At 42.0% G+C, this 15842-nt stretch overlaps 1 protein-coding gene across 1 annotated transcript in view; it reads right to left on the bottom strand.

The window, feature by feature from the left end:
- The window catches only part of LOC148473303 (uncharacterized), a 124247-nt gene extending 110072 nt beyond the window's left edge, over nucleotides 1-14175 (bottom strand). Inside the window, exon 1 of the mRNA XM_088459834.1 lies at nucleotides 14073-14175. Coding sequence (XP_088315960.1) covers nucleotides 14073-14133 — 61 coding nt within the window. The 5' untranslated portion in view covers nucleotides 14134-14175. The remainder of the gene's footprint in view (nucleotides 1-14072) is intronic.
- Nucleotides 14176-15842: the final 1667 nt, after the last annotated feature.

The following is a 15842-nucleotide window of genomic DNA, read 5'->3' as shown; positions in this document are numbered from 1 at the left end:
AGCCCTCATTGTATAGCAGCTATCCTGGGGTAACTATAATAGCCACAGCCATTTATACCCTTCATTGTATAGCATCTGTCATGGGGTAACTAGCATAGCCACAACCATTTTTTCCCCTCATTGTATAGCATCTATCCTGGGGTAAAAAGCATTGCCATAGAAATTTATACCCCTCATTGTATTGCAGTTATCCTGGGGTAAATAGCATAGCCACAGCCATTTATACCCCTCATTGTATAACAACTATCTTTGGGTAACTAGAATAGCCACAGCCACGCATACCGTTCATGTTATTGCATCTATCCTGGGGTAACTAGCGTAGCCACAAACTTTTATACCCCTCATTGTATAGCATCTATCCTGGGGTAACTAGCATTGACACAGCCATTTATAAACCTAATTTTATAGCATCTATTATGGGTAACTATAATAGCCATAGCCATTTATACACTCATTGTATAGCATCTCTCCTGCGGAAACTAGCATAGGCACTGCCATTTCTGCACCTCATTGTATAGCATCTATCCTGGGGTAACTAGCATAGCCACAGCCATTTATACCCCTCATTGTACTGCATCTATCCTGGGGCAACTAGCATAGCCAGAGCCATTTATACCCCTCATTGTATAGCAATTATCTTCGGGTAACTAGCATACCCACAGGCATTTATACCCCTCATTGTACTGCATCTATCCTGGGGTAACTAGCATTGCCACAGCCATTTATACCTCTCATTGTATAGCATCTATCCTGGGGTAACTAGCATAGCCTCAGCCATTTCTACCCCTGATTGTATAGCATCTATCCTGTTATAACTAGCAAAGTCACAGTCATTTATACCCCTAATTGTATAGCAGCTATCCTGGGGTAACTGGCATAGCCACAGCCATTTATACCCCTCATTGTATAGAAGCTATCCTGTGGTAACTATAATAGTCATAGCTGTTTATACCCCACTATCTATAGCATGTCTCCTGGGGTAACTATCATAGCCACAGTCATCTATACCCTCATTGTACTGCATCTATCCTGGGGTAACTAGCATAGCCATTTATACCCCTCGTTGTATAGCACCTATCCTGGAGTACCTAGCATAGCCACAGCCATTTATAACCTTCATTGTATAGCACCTAATCTGGAGAAACAATCATAGCCACAGCCATTTATACCCCTCATTGTGTAGCAGTTATCTTGGGGTAACTAGCATAGCCACTGCCATGTATACCCCTCATTGTATAGCAGCTATCCTGTGGTAACTAGCATAGCCACAGCCATTTATACCCCTCATTGTATAGCATCTGTATTGGGGTAACTTTCATAGCCACAGCCATTTATAGCCCTCATTGTATAGCATCTATCCTGTGGTAACTAGCATAGCCATTTATACCCCTCGTTGTATAGCACCTATCCTGGAGTAACTAGCATAGCCACAGCCATTTATACTCCTCATTGTATAGCATCTATCGTAGCGTAACTAGCATAGCCATTTATACCCCTCATTGTATAGCACCTATCCTGGAGTACCTAGCATAGCCACAGCCATTTAATCTCCTCATTGTATAGCACCTATCCTGGGTTAACTAGCATAGCCACAGCCATTTATACCTCTCATTGTATAGCATCTATCCTGGGTTAACTAGCATAGCCACAGTCATTTAATCTCCTCATTGTATAGCAGCTATCCTGGGTTAACTAGCATAGCCTCAGCCATCTTTACCCCTCATATTACTGCATCTATCCTGGGGTAACTAGCTTAGCCACAGCCATTTTTAACCCTCATTGTATAGCAGTTATTTTGGGGTAACTAGCATAGCCACAGCCATTTATACCCCTCATTGTATAGCACCTAATCTGGAGAAGCAATCATAGCCACAGCCATTTATAACCCTCATTGTATAGCATCTATACTGGGGTAACTAGAATAGCCACATCCATTTATACCCCTCATTGTATAGCATCTATCCTGGGGTAACTAGCATAGCCACAGTCATTTATACCCCTCATTGTATTGCATCTATCTTGGGATAACTAACATAGCCACAGCAATTTATACCCCGCATTGTATAGCATCTAAACTGGGTTAACTAGCATAGCCACAGCCATTTATACCCCTCATTGTGTAGCATCTATCCTGGGGTAACTAGCATAGCCACAGCCATTTACACCCCTCATTGTATAGCATCTATCTTGGGATAACTAACATAGCCACAGCAATTTATACCCCGCATTGCATAGCATCTATCCTGGGGTAACTAGCATAGCCACAGCCATTTATACCCCTCATTGTATAGCAGCTATCTTGGGCAACTAGCATATTCACAGCCATTTATACCCTTCATTGTATAGCTTCTATCCAGGGGTAACTAGCATAGCCACAGCCATTTATAGCCCTCATTGTATAGCAGCTATCCTGTGGTAACTATAATTGTCACAGAAATGTATACCCTTCATTGTATAGCATCTCTCCTGGGGTAACTGGCATAGCCACAGCCATTTATACCCCTCATTGTAAAGCATCTGTCCTGGGGTAACTAGCATAGCCACAACCATTTATATCCCTCATTGTATAGCATCTATCCTGGGGTAACAAGCATAGCCATAGACATTTATACCCCTCATTGAATTGCAGTTATCCTGGGGTAAATAGCATAGCCACAGCCATTTATACCACTCATTGTATAACAACTATCTTGGGGTAACTAGAATACCCACAGCCATGTATACCGTTCATGTTATTGCATCTATCCTGGGGTAACTAGCATAGCCACAGTCATGTATACCTCTCATTGTATAGCAGCTGTCCTGGGGTAACTAGCATAGCCACAACCTTTTATACCCCTCATTGTATAGCATCTATCCTGGGGTAACTAGCATAGCCGAAGACATTTATAAACCTCATTTTATAGCATCTATCTTAGGATAACTAACATAGCCACAGCCATTTATACCCCTCATTGTATAGCATCTATCCTGGGGTAACTAGCATAGCCACAGCCATTTATACTCCTCATTGTATAGCATCTATCCTGGGGCAACTAGCATAGCCACATCCATTTATACCCCTCATTGTATAGCAGCTATCCTGGGGTAACTAGCATAGCCACAGCCATTTATACCCCTCATTGTATAGCATCTATCCTGGGGTAACTAGCATAGCCATAGCCATTTATACCCACCATTGTGTAACCACTGTCCTGGGGTAACTAGCATAGCCACAGCCATTTATACCCCTCATTGTATACCATCTTTACTGGGGTAACTAGCATAGCCACAGCCATTTAAACCCCGCATTGTATAGCATCTATCCTGGGTTAACTAGCATAGCCACAGCCATTTATACTCCTCATTGTATAGCACCTATCCTGAAGTAACTAGCATAGCCACAGCCATTTAAACTCCTCATTGTATAGCAGCTATCCTGGGTTAACTAACATAGCCACAGCCATTTATACCTCTCATTGTATAGCACCTATCCTGGGGTAACAAGCATAGCCAGAGCCATTTATTCCCCTCATTGTATAGCAGTTATCTTGGGGTAACTAGCATAGCCACAGCCATTTATACCCCTAATTGTATATAATCTATCATTGGGTATCTGTAATAGGCACAGCCATTTATACCCACCATTGTATAGCCACTCTCATGGGGTAACTATAATAGCCACAGACATTTAACCCCTCATTGTATAGCATCTATCCTGGGGTAACTAGCATAGCCTCAGCCATTTCTACCCCTCATTGTATAGCATCTATCCTGTTGTAACTAGCAAAGCCACGGTCATTTATACCCCTCATTGTATAGCAGCTATCCTGGGGTAACTAGCATAGCCACAGCCATTTATACCCCTCATTGTATAGAAGCTATCCTGTGGTAACTATTATAGCCATAGCCGATTATACCCCTCTATCTTAGCATGTCTCCTGGGGTAACTAGCATAGCCACAGCCATCAATACCCCTCATTGTACAGCATCTATCCTGGGGTAACTAGCATAGCCACAGCCATTTATAACCTTCATTGAATAGCACCTAATCTGGAGTAACAATCAAAGCCCCAGCCATTTATACCCCTCATTGTATAGCAGTTATCTTGGGGTAACTAGCATAGCCACTGCCATGTATACCCCTCATTGTATAGCAGCTATCCTGGGGTAACAAGCATAGCCACAGCCATTTATACTCCTCATTGTATAGCATCTATCCTGGGGTAACTAGCATAGCTACATCCATTTATACCCCTCATTGTATAGCATCTATCCTGGGGTAACTAGCATAGCCAAAGCCATTTATACCCACCATTGTGTAACCACTCTCCTGGGGTAACTAGCATAGCCAAAGCCATTTATACCCCTCGTTGTATGGCACCTATCCTGGAGTAACTAGCATAGCCAAAGCCATTTATACTCCTCATTGTATAGCATCTATCCTGGGTTAACTAGCATAGCCACAGCCATTTAATCTCCTCAATGTATAGCATCTATCCTGGAGTAACTAGCATAACCACAGCCATTTATACTCCTCATTGTATAGCACCTATCCTGGGTTAACTAACATAGCCACACCATTTATACCCCTCATTGTATAGCACCTATCCTGGGGTAACTAGCATAGCCAGAGCCATTTATTCCCCTCATTGTGTAGCAGTTATCTTGGGGTAACTAGCATAGCCACAGCCATTTATACCACTCAATGTATATAATCTATCATTCGGTATCTGTAATAGGCACAGCCATTTATACCCTCCATTGTATAGCCACTCTCCTGGGGTAACTATAATAGCCACAGACATTTAACCCCTCATTGTATAGCATATATCCTGGTGTAACTAGCAAAGTCACGGTCATTTATACCCCTCATTGTATAGCAGCTATCCTTGGGTAACTGGCATAGCCACAGCCATTTATACCCCTCATTGTATAGAAGCTATCCTGTGGTAACTATAATAGTCATAGCTGTTTATACCCCTCTATCTATAGCATGTCTCCTGGGGTAACTATCATAGCCACAGTCATCTATACCCCTCATTGTACTGCATCTATCCTGGGGTAACTAGCATAGCCACAGCCATTTTTAACCTTCATTGTGTAGCAGTTATCTTGGGGTAACTAGCATAGCCACTGCCATGTATACCCCTCATTGTATAGCAGCTATCCTGTGGTAACTAGCATATCCACAGCCATTTATACCCCTCATTGTATAGCATCTGTATTGGGGTAACTAGCATAGCCACAGCCATTTATAGCCCTCATTTTATAGCAGCTATCCTGGAGTAATTAGCATAGCCAAAGTCATTTATACCACTCATTGTATAGCATCTATCCTGTGGTAACTAGCATAGCCATTTATACCCCTCGTTGTATAGCACCTATCCTGGAGTACCTAGCATAGCCACAGCCATTTATACTCCTCATTGTATAGCATCTATAGTGGCATAAATAGCATAGCCATTTATACCCCTCGTTGTATAGCACCTATCCTGGAGTACCTAGCATAGCCACAGCCATTTAATCTCCTCATTGTATAGCACATATCCTGGGTTAACTAGCATAGCCACAGCCATTTATACCTCTCATTGTATAGCATCTATCCTGGGTTAACTAGCATAGCCACAGCCATTTAATCTCCTCATTGTATAGCAGCTATCCTGGGTTAACTAGCATAGCCTCAGCCATCTTTACCCCTCATTGTACTGCATCCATCCTGGGGTAACTAGCATAGCCACAGCCATTTTTAACCCTCATTGTATAGCAGTTATCTTGGGGTAACTATCATAGCCACAGCCATTTATACCCCTCATTGTATAGCACCTAATCTGGAGTAACAATCATAGCCACAGCCATTTATAACCCTCATTGTATTGCATCTATACTGGGGTAACTAGAATAGCCACATCCATTTATACCCCTCATTGTACAGCATCTATCCTGGGGTAACTAGCATAGCCACAGCCATTTATAACCTTCATTGTGTAGCAGTTATCTTGGGGTAACTAGCATAGCCACTGCCATGTATACCCCTCATTGTTAAGCAGCTATCCTGTGGTAACTAGCATAGCCACAGCCATTTATACCCCTCATTGTATAGCATCTGTATTGGGGTAACTAGCATAGCCACAGCCATTTATAGCCCTCATTTTATAGCAGCTATCCTGGAGTAATTAGCATAGCCAAAGTCATTTATACCCCTCATTGTATAGCATCTATCCTGTGGTAAATAGCATAGCCATTTATACCCCTCGTTGTATAGCACCTATCCTGGAGTACCTAGCATAGCCACAGCCATTTATACTCCTCATTGTATAGCATCTATAGTGGCTTAACTAGCAGAGCCATTTATACCCCTCGTTGTATAGCACCTATCCTGGAGTACCTAGCATAGCCACAGCCATTTAATCTCCCCATTGTATAGCACATATCCTGGGTTAACTAGCATAGCCACAGCCATTTATACCTCTCATTGTATAGCTTCTATCCTGGGTTAACTAGCATAGCCACAGCCATTTAATCTCCTCATTGTATAGCAGCTATCCTGGGTTAACTAGCATAGCCTCAGCCATCTTTACCCCTCATTGTACTGCATCTATCCTGGGGTAACTAGCATAGCCACAGCCATTTTTAACCCTCATTGTATAGCAGTTATCTTGGGGTAACTAGCATAGCCACAGCCATTTATACCCCTCATTGTATAGCACCTAATCTGGAGTAACAATCATAGCCACAGCCATTTATAACCCTCATTGTATAGCATCTATACTGGGGTAACTAGAATAGCCACATCCATTTATACCCCTCATTGTACAGCATCTATCCTGGGGCAACTAGCATAGCCACAGCCATTTATACCCCTCATTGTATAGCATCTATCTTTGTATAACTATCATAGCCACAGCAATTTATTCCCCGCATTGTATAGCATCTATCCTGGGTTAACTAGCATAGCCACAGCCATTTATACCCCTCATTGTGTAGCATCTATCCTGGGGGAACTAGCATAGCCACAGCCATTTATACCACTCATTGTATAACATCTATCCTGGGGTAACTAGCATAGCCACAGCCATTTACACCCCTCATTGTATAGCATCTATCTTGGGATAACTAACAAAGCCACAGCAATTTATACCCCTCTTTGTACAGCATCTATTCTGGGGTAACTAGCATAGCCACAGCCATTTATACCCCTCATTGTATAGCAGCTATCTTGGGTAACTAGCATATTCACAGCCATTTATACCCTTCATTGTATAGCATCTATCCTGGGGTAACTAGCATAGCCACAGCCATTTATAGCCCTCATTGTATATCAGCTATCCTGTGGTAACTATAATAGCCACAGAAATGTGTACCCTTCATTGTATAGCATCTCTCCTGGGGTAACTGGCATAGCCACAGCCATTTATACCCCTCATTGTAAAGCATCTGTCCTGGGGTAACTAGCATAGCCATAACCATTTATATCCCTCATTATATAGCATCTATCCTGGGGTAACAAGCAAAGCCATAGACATTTATACCCCTCATTGTATAGCAGTTATCCTGAGGTAAATAGTATAGCCACAGCCATTTATACCCCTCATTGTATAACAACTATCTTGGGGTAACTAGAATAGCCACAGCCATGTATACCGTTCATATTATTGCATCTATCCAGGGGTAACTAGCATAGCCACAGTCATGTATACCTCTCATTGTATAGCAGCTGTCCTGGGGTATCTAGCATAGCCACAACCTTTTATACCCCTCATTGTATAGCATCTATCATGGGGTAACTAGCATAGCCAAAGCCATTTATAAACCTCATTTTATAGCATCTATCATGGGTAACTATAATAGCCACAGCCATTTATACCCCTCATTGTATAGCATCTCTCCTGCGGTAACTAGCATAGGCACAGCCATTTCTGCCCATCATTGTATAGCATCTATTCTGGGGTAACTAGCATAGCCACAGCCATTTATACCCCTCATTGTACTGCATCTATCCTGGGGTAACTAGCATCGCCATAGCCATTTATACTCCTCTTTGTATAGCATCTATCCTGGGGTAACTAGCATAGCCAGAGCCAATTATACCCCTCATTGTATAGCATCTATCTTAGGATAACTAACATAGCCACAGCCATTTATACCCCTCATTGTATAGCATCTATCCTGGGGTAACTAGCATAGCCACAGCCATTTATACTCCTCATTGTATAGCATCTATCCTGGGGTAACTAGCATAGCCACATCCATTTATACCCCTCATTGTATAGCAGCTATCCTGGGGTAACTAGCATAGTCACAGCCATTTATACCCCTCATTGTATAGCATCTATCCTGGGGTAACTAGCAAAGCCACAGCCATTTATACCCACCATTGTGTAACCACTATCCTGGGGTAACTAGCATAGCCACAGCCATTTATACCCCTCATTGTATACCATCTATACTGGGGTAACTAGCATAGCCACAGCCATTTATACTCCGCATTGTATAGCATCTATCCTGGGTTAACTAGCATAGCCACAGCCATTTAATCTCATTGTAAAGCATCTATCCTGGAGTAACTAGCATAGCCACAGCCATTTATACTCCTCATTGTATAGCACCTATCCTGGAGTAACTAGCATTGCCACAGCCATTTAAGCTCCTCATTGTATAGCAGCTATCCTGGGTTAACTAACATAGCCTCAGCCATTTATACCCCTCATTGTATAGCACCTATCCTGGGTTAACAAGCATGGCCAGAGCCATTTATTCCCCTCATTGTATAGCAGTTATCTTGGGGTAACTAGCATAGTCACAGCCAATTATACCCCTAATTGTATATAATCTATCATTGGGTATCTGTAATAGGCACAGCCATTTATACCCACCATTGTATAGCCACTCTCCTGGGGTAACTATAATAGCCACAGACAGTTAATCCCTCATTCTATATCATCTATCCTGGGGTAACTAGCATAGCCTCAGCCATTTCTACCCCTCATTGTATAGCATCTATCCTGTTGTAACTAGCAAAGCCACGGTCATTTATACCCCTCATTGTATAGCAGCTATCCTCTGGTAACTAGCATAGCCACAGCCATTTATACCCCTCTTGTATAGAAGCTATCCTGTGGTAACTATTATAGCCATAGCCATTTATACCCCTCTATCTATAGCATGTCTCCTTGGGTAACTAGCATAGCCACAGCCATCTATACCCCTCATTGTACTGCATCTATCCTGGGGTAACTAGCATAGCCACAGCCATTTATAACATTCATTGAATAGCACCTAATCTGGAGTAACAATCATAGCCACAGCCATTTATACCCCTCATTGTATAGCAGTTATCTTGGGGTAACTAGCATAGCCACTGCCATGTATACCCCTCATTGTATAGCAGCTATCCTGGGGTAACTAGCATAGCCACAGCCATTTATAAACCTCATTGTATAGCAGTTATCCTGGGGTAACTATAATAGCCACAGCCATTTATACCATTCATTGTATAGCATCTCTCCTGGGGTAACTGGCATAGCCAAATCCATTTATACCCCTCATTGTAAAGCTTCTGTCCTAAGGTAACTAGCATAGCCACAACAATTTATACCCCTCATTGTATAGCATCTATCCTGGGGTAACAAGCATAGCCATAGACATTTATACCCCTCATTGTATAGCAGATATCCTGGGGTAAATAGCATAGCCACAGCCATTTATACCCCTCATTGTATAACAATTATCTTTGGGAAACTAGAATAGCCACAGCCTTGAATACCGTTCATGTTATTGCATCTATCCTGGGGTAAATAGCATAGCCACAGCCATGTATACCTCTCATTGTATAGCAGCTGTCCTGTGGTAACTAGCATAGCCACAGCCATTTATACCCCTCATTGTATAGCAATTATCCTGATGTAACTAGCATTGCCACAGCCATTTATACTCCTCATTGTATAGCACCTATCCTGGGGTAACTAGCATAGCCAGAGCCATTTATACCACTCATTGTATAGCACCTATCCTGGGGTAACTAGCATAGCCCCAGCCATTTATACCCCTCATTGTATAGCACCTCTCCTGGGGTAACTAGCATAGCCACTGCCATTTATAATCCCCTCATTGTAAAGCAATTATCTTGGGGTAACTAGCATAGCCACATCCATTTATACCCCTGATTGTATAGCATCTATCCTGGGGTAACTAGCATAGCCACAGCCATTTATACCCCTCATTGTATAGCATCTATCCTGGGGCAACTAGCATAGCCACATCCATTTATACCCCTAATTGTATAGCAATTATCTTGGGGTAACTAGCATAGCCACAGCCATTTATATCCCTCATTGTATAGCATCTATCCTGGGGAAACTAGGATAGCCACAGCCATTTAATCTCCTCATTGTTTAGCAGCTATAGTGGGGTAACAAGCATAGCCACAGCCATTTATACCCCTCATTGTATATAATGTATCATTGGGTATCTGTAATAGGCACAGCCATTTATACCAACCATTGTATAGCGTCTATCTTGGGATAACTAACATAGCCACAGCCATTTATACCCCTCATTGTATATAATCTATCATTGGGTATCTGTAATAAGCACAGCCATTTTTACCCACCATTGTATATCCATTCTCCTGGGGTAACTAGAATAGCCAAAGCCATTTATACCCCTCATTGTATAGCATCTATCCTGTTGTAATTAGCAAAGCCACAGTCATTTATACCCCTCTATCTATAGCATGTCTCATGGGGTAACTTGCATAGCCACAGCCTTTTATACCCCTCATTGTATAGCATCTATCCTGGGGTAACTAGCATAGCCAAAGCCATTTAAAAACCTCATTTTATAGCATCTATCATGGGTAACTATAATAGCCACAGCCATTTATACCCCTCATTGTATAGCAATTATCCTGGGGTAACTAGCATAGCCACAGCCATGTATACCACTTATAGTCTAGCATCTATCCTGGGTAAACTAGCATAGCCAGAGGCATTTATACTCCTCATTGTATAGCACCTATCCTGGGATAACTAGCATAGCCCCAGCCATTTATACCCCTCATTGTAAAGCACCTATCCTGGGGTAACTAGCAAAGCCACAGCCATTTATAATCCCCTCATTGTATAGCAATTATCTTGGGGTAACTAGCATAGCCACAGCCATTTATATCCCTCATTGTATAGCATCTAACCTGGGGTAACTTGCATAGCCACAGCCATTTATACCCCTCATTGTATAGCATCTATCCTGAGGCAACTAGCATATCCAGAGCCATTCATACCCCTCATTGTATAGCAATTATCTTGGGGTAACTAGCATAGCCACAGCCATTTATATCCCTCATTGTATAGCATCTATCCTGGGGTAACTAGCATAGCCACAGCCATTTAATCTCCTCATTGTATAGCAGCTATCCTGGGGTAACAAGCATAGCCAGAGCCATTTATTCCCCTCATTGTATAGCAGTTATCTTGGGGTAACAAACATAGCCACAGCCATTTATACCCCTCATTGTATATAATCTATCATTGGGTATCTGTAATAGGCACAGCCATTTATACCCACCATTGTAAAGCCACTCTCCTGGGGTAACTAGAAAAGCCACAGACATTTAACCCCTCATTGTATAGCAGCTATCCTGTTGTAACTAGCAAAGCCACGGTTATTTATACCCCTCTATCTATAGCATGTCTCATGGGGTAACTAGCAAAGCCACAGCCATCTATACCCATCATTGCACTGCATCTATCCTGGGGTAACAAGCATAGCCACAGCCATTTTTAACCCTCATTGTATAGTTGTTATCTTGGGGTAACTAGCATAGCTACAGCCATTTATAACCTTCATTGTATAGCACCTAATCTGGAGTAACAATCATAGCCACAGCCATTTATACCCCTCATTGTATAGCAGTTATCTTGGGGTAATAAGCATAACCACAGCCATGTATACCCCTCATTGTATAGCTGCTATCCTGGGGTAACTCGCATAGCCACAGCCATTTATACCCCTCATTGTATAGCAGTTATCTTGGGGTAATAAGCATAACCACAGCCATGTATACCCCTCATTGTATAGCTGCTATACTGGGGTAACTCGCATAGCCACAGCCATGTATACCCCTCATTGTATAGCTGCTATCCTGGGGTAACTAGCATAGCCTCAACCATTTATACCCCTCATTGTATAGCATCTGTATTGGGGTAACTAGCATAGCCACAGCCATTTATACCCCTCATTGTATAGCAGCTATCCTGGGGTAACTAGCATAGCCACAGTCATTTATACCTCTCATTGTATAGCATCTATCCTGGTTTAACTAGCATAGCCATTTATACCCCTCGTTGTTTAGCACCTATCCTGTAGTAACTAGCATAGCCACAGCCATTTATACCCCTCGTTGTATAGCACCTATCCTGGAGTAACTAGCATAGCCACAGCCATTTATACCTCTCATTGTATAGCACCTATCCTGGGTTAACTAGCATAGCCACAGCCATTTATACCCCCCATTGTATAGCATCTATCTTGGGATAACTAACATAGCCATAGCCATTTATATCCCTCATTGTATATAATCTATCATTGGGTATCTGTAATAGGCACTGCCATTTATACCCACCATTGTATAGCCACTCTCCTGGGGTAAGTCGAATAGCCACAGCCATTTATACCCCTCACTGTATATCATCTATGCTGGGGTAACTAGCATAGCCTCAGCCATTTCTACCCCTCATTGTATAGCATCTATCCTGGGGTAACTAGCAAAGCCACAGCCATTTACACCCCTCATTGTAAAGCATCTTACCTGGCGTAACTAGCATAGCCATTTATAGCCCTCGTTGTATAGCACCTATCCTGGAGTAAATAGCATAGCCACAGCCATTTAGTCTCCTCATTGTATAGCACCTATCCTGGGTTAACTAGCATAGCCACAGCCATTTATATCTCTCATTGTATAGCATCTATCCTGTGTTAACTAGCATAGCCACAGCCATTTAATCTCCTCATTGTATAGCATCTATCCTGGGTTAACTAGCATAGCCACAGCCATTTAATCTCCTCATTGTATAGCAGCTATCCTGGGTTAACTAGCATAGCCACAACCATTTATACCTCCCATTGTATAGCATCTATCTTGGGATAACTAACATAGCCATAGCCATTTATATCCCTCATTGTGTATAATCTATCATTGGGTATCTGTAATAGGCACAGCCATTTATACCCACCGTTGTATAGCCACTCTCCTGGGGTAACTAGAATAGCCACAACCATTTATACCCCTCATTGTATAGCCACTCTCCTGGGGTAACTAGAATAGCCACAGCCATTTATACCCCTCATTGTATAGCATCTATCCTGGGGTAACTAGCATAGCCACAGCCATTTATAGCGCTCATTGTATAGCATCTATCCTGGGGTAACTAGCATAGCCACAGCCATTTATACCCCTCATTGTATAGCAGCTATACTGGGGTACCTAGCATAGCCATATTATACACATAAAACTACTCTTTAGAAGTGGTTTATAAATACTGTAATGTAGGACTTGAGAGAACTTCCCATAGTCATCCAAACACCAACAGTGTCCGATACGGGCATGAAGGGCACACCAGGCGGATACAGTGATAGGGGCCCATACTTGCACCTTTGGCTAGCCATAAATATTAGTGTGTATGGTTGAGACTCCTTTAGAAATGTTTATATAGTAAATAGTACTGCTAGTGCATGCATGACAATATACCAGGGTAATAACTGCAATGCATTGTGGGAAATACATTATACAGCACAGCTCTTTGGTGTAACACATATAATTCAAGAGCACAGTCTGGAGCCTGATTCCTATAAGAGGGGCATACCCTCGGGCCTTCCGGGAGTTTCCCCTGTTCTCCTTTTGCCCAGTCCGACCCTGAACAAAAACAATTACCTATTAAAAACATCCCAATTTATTACAAATACAGAATCTGTATAATTGTTCTTAGCAGAATAATGCAATGTTGTAATAAACACATTAAATGCAATCTCACATACAGTATGTCAGACTCTACATACAGGAACCTTCTACACGCTACTTAATCTATGTCACTTACTGACAGGCATTGCTGAGGGCAGGAACAGGCCCAGGAGAAGGCAGAGAGCGGCTGGTCTCATTATTGCTGGCTGAGATGTATCTGAGGTGAAGACCTTGCACCATCATTTATAGCAGAGGCAGCAAGAATCAGGGCAGGGCTGAGACTGCATCCTGCTATTATTGTCTAATTGTTTTCTCTATTTCATAATCAGATTTAACATCACAGCAGCAATGTCCTAATAAGTAATAAAAGGTAACTCCTACTTTATAGGCTGACACATTGTTCACTGTAATAATACCAGGAGATATATAAATATACTGTACGCCCTGATCAAAAGAGGGGTAGAAAAGGAAAAATTGTCTATAGAAAATCCAGAGTGATATAGGTACTAAAGGGAAGGGGGAGGGGGGTTATTTATCAAAGTTTGGTAAGAGATTAGAGCTAGTAGACAATGCAGGTAGCAGATTTACTGATTCTACAGGTTCAGCAATATTCTACATGAACAGTGTTATACAGTATGTAACAGATGTCTAATAAGAACTAACAGTAAGAGTGTAATATCGTACAGCTTTGCATCGACCCTCAAGTTTTGGTTTTAAATCTATTTTTTTATTTATTTATTTTTAAAATAGATAAAATCACATAATTTGTGTCTGTTATTGTTCCTACAGTATTATTAAACTAAATAACAACATTAATTTTCAGTCACACAGCTCACACTAATATTATTCACACTAGTTCAACAATACAGGTTTAAAGTCTGCAGTGAGCTGACTGGCTAAACTAAGTGACAGAGCAGCTTCACAAATGCATGACAGTGTAACAGAATATAGGACATATATTACACATTGCACACAGCTGTGGCAGACAGGACGGCAGTGTAACAGAATATAGGACATATATTACACATTGCACACAGCTGTGGCAGACAGGACGACAGTGTAACAGAATATAGGACATGTATTACACATTACACACAGCTGTGGCAGACAGGACGGCAGTGTAACAGAATATAGGACATGTATTACACATTACACACAGCTGTGACAGACAGGACGGCAGTGTAACAGAATATAGGACATGTATTACACATTGCACACAGCTGTGGCAGACAGGACGGCAGTGTAACAGGATATAGGACATGTATTACACATTACACACAGCTGTGGCAGACAGGACGGCAGTGTAACAGAATATAGGACATGTATTACACATTACACACAGCTGTGGCAGACAGGACGGCAGTGTAACAGAATATAGGACATGTATTACACATTACACACAGCTGTGGCAGACAGGACGGCAGTGTAACAGAATATAGGACATGTATTACACATTACACACAGCTGTGGCAGACAGGACGGCAGTGTAACAGAATATAGGACATGTATTACACATTACACACAGCTGTGGCAGACAGGACGGCAGTGTAACAGATTATAGGACATGTATTACACATTACACACAGCTGTGGCAGACAGGACGGCAGTGTAACAGAATATAGGACATATATTACACATTACACACAGCTGTGGCAGACAGGACGGCAGTGTAACAGAATATAGGACATGTATTACACATTACACACAGCTGTGGCAGACAGGACGGCAGTGTAACAGAATATAGGACATGTATTACACATTACACACAGCTGTGACAGACAGGACGGCAGTGTAACAGAATATAGGACATGTATTACACATTGCACACAGCTGTGGCAGACAGGACGGTAGTGTAACAAGATATAGGACATGTATTACACATTACACACAGCTGTGGCAGACATGT

The sequence above is a fragment of the Taudactylus pleione genome, unplaced genomic scaffold (assembly GCF_031769625.1).
Source record: "Taudactylus pleione unplaced genomic scaffold, aTauple2 ptg000937l, whole genome shotgun sequence".
Classification (NCBI taxonomy): Eukaryota; Metazoa; Chordata; class Amphibia; order Anura; family Myobatrachidae; genus Taudactylus; species Taudactylus pleione.
Note: the sequence above shows the minus strand (reverse complement) of the source record. Positions and strands in the feature narration are given on the sequence as shown.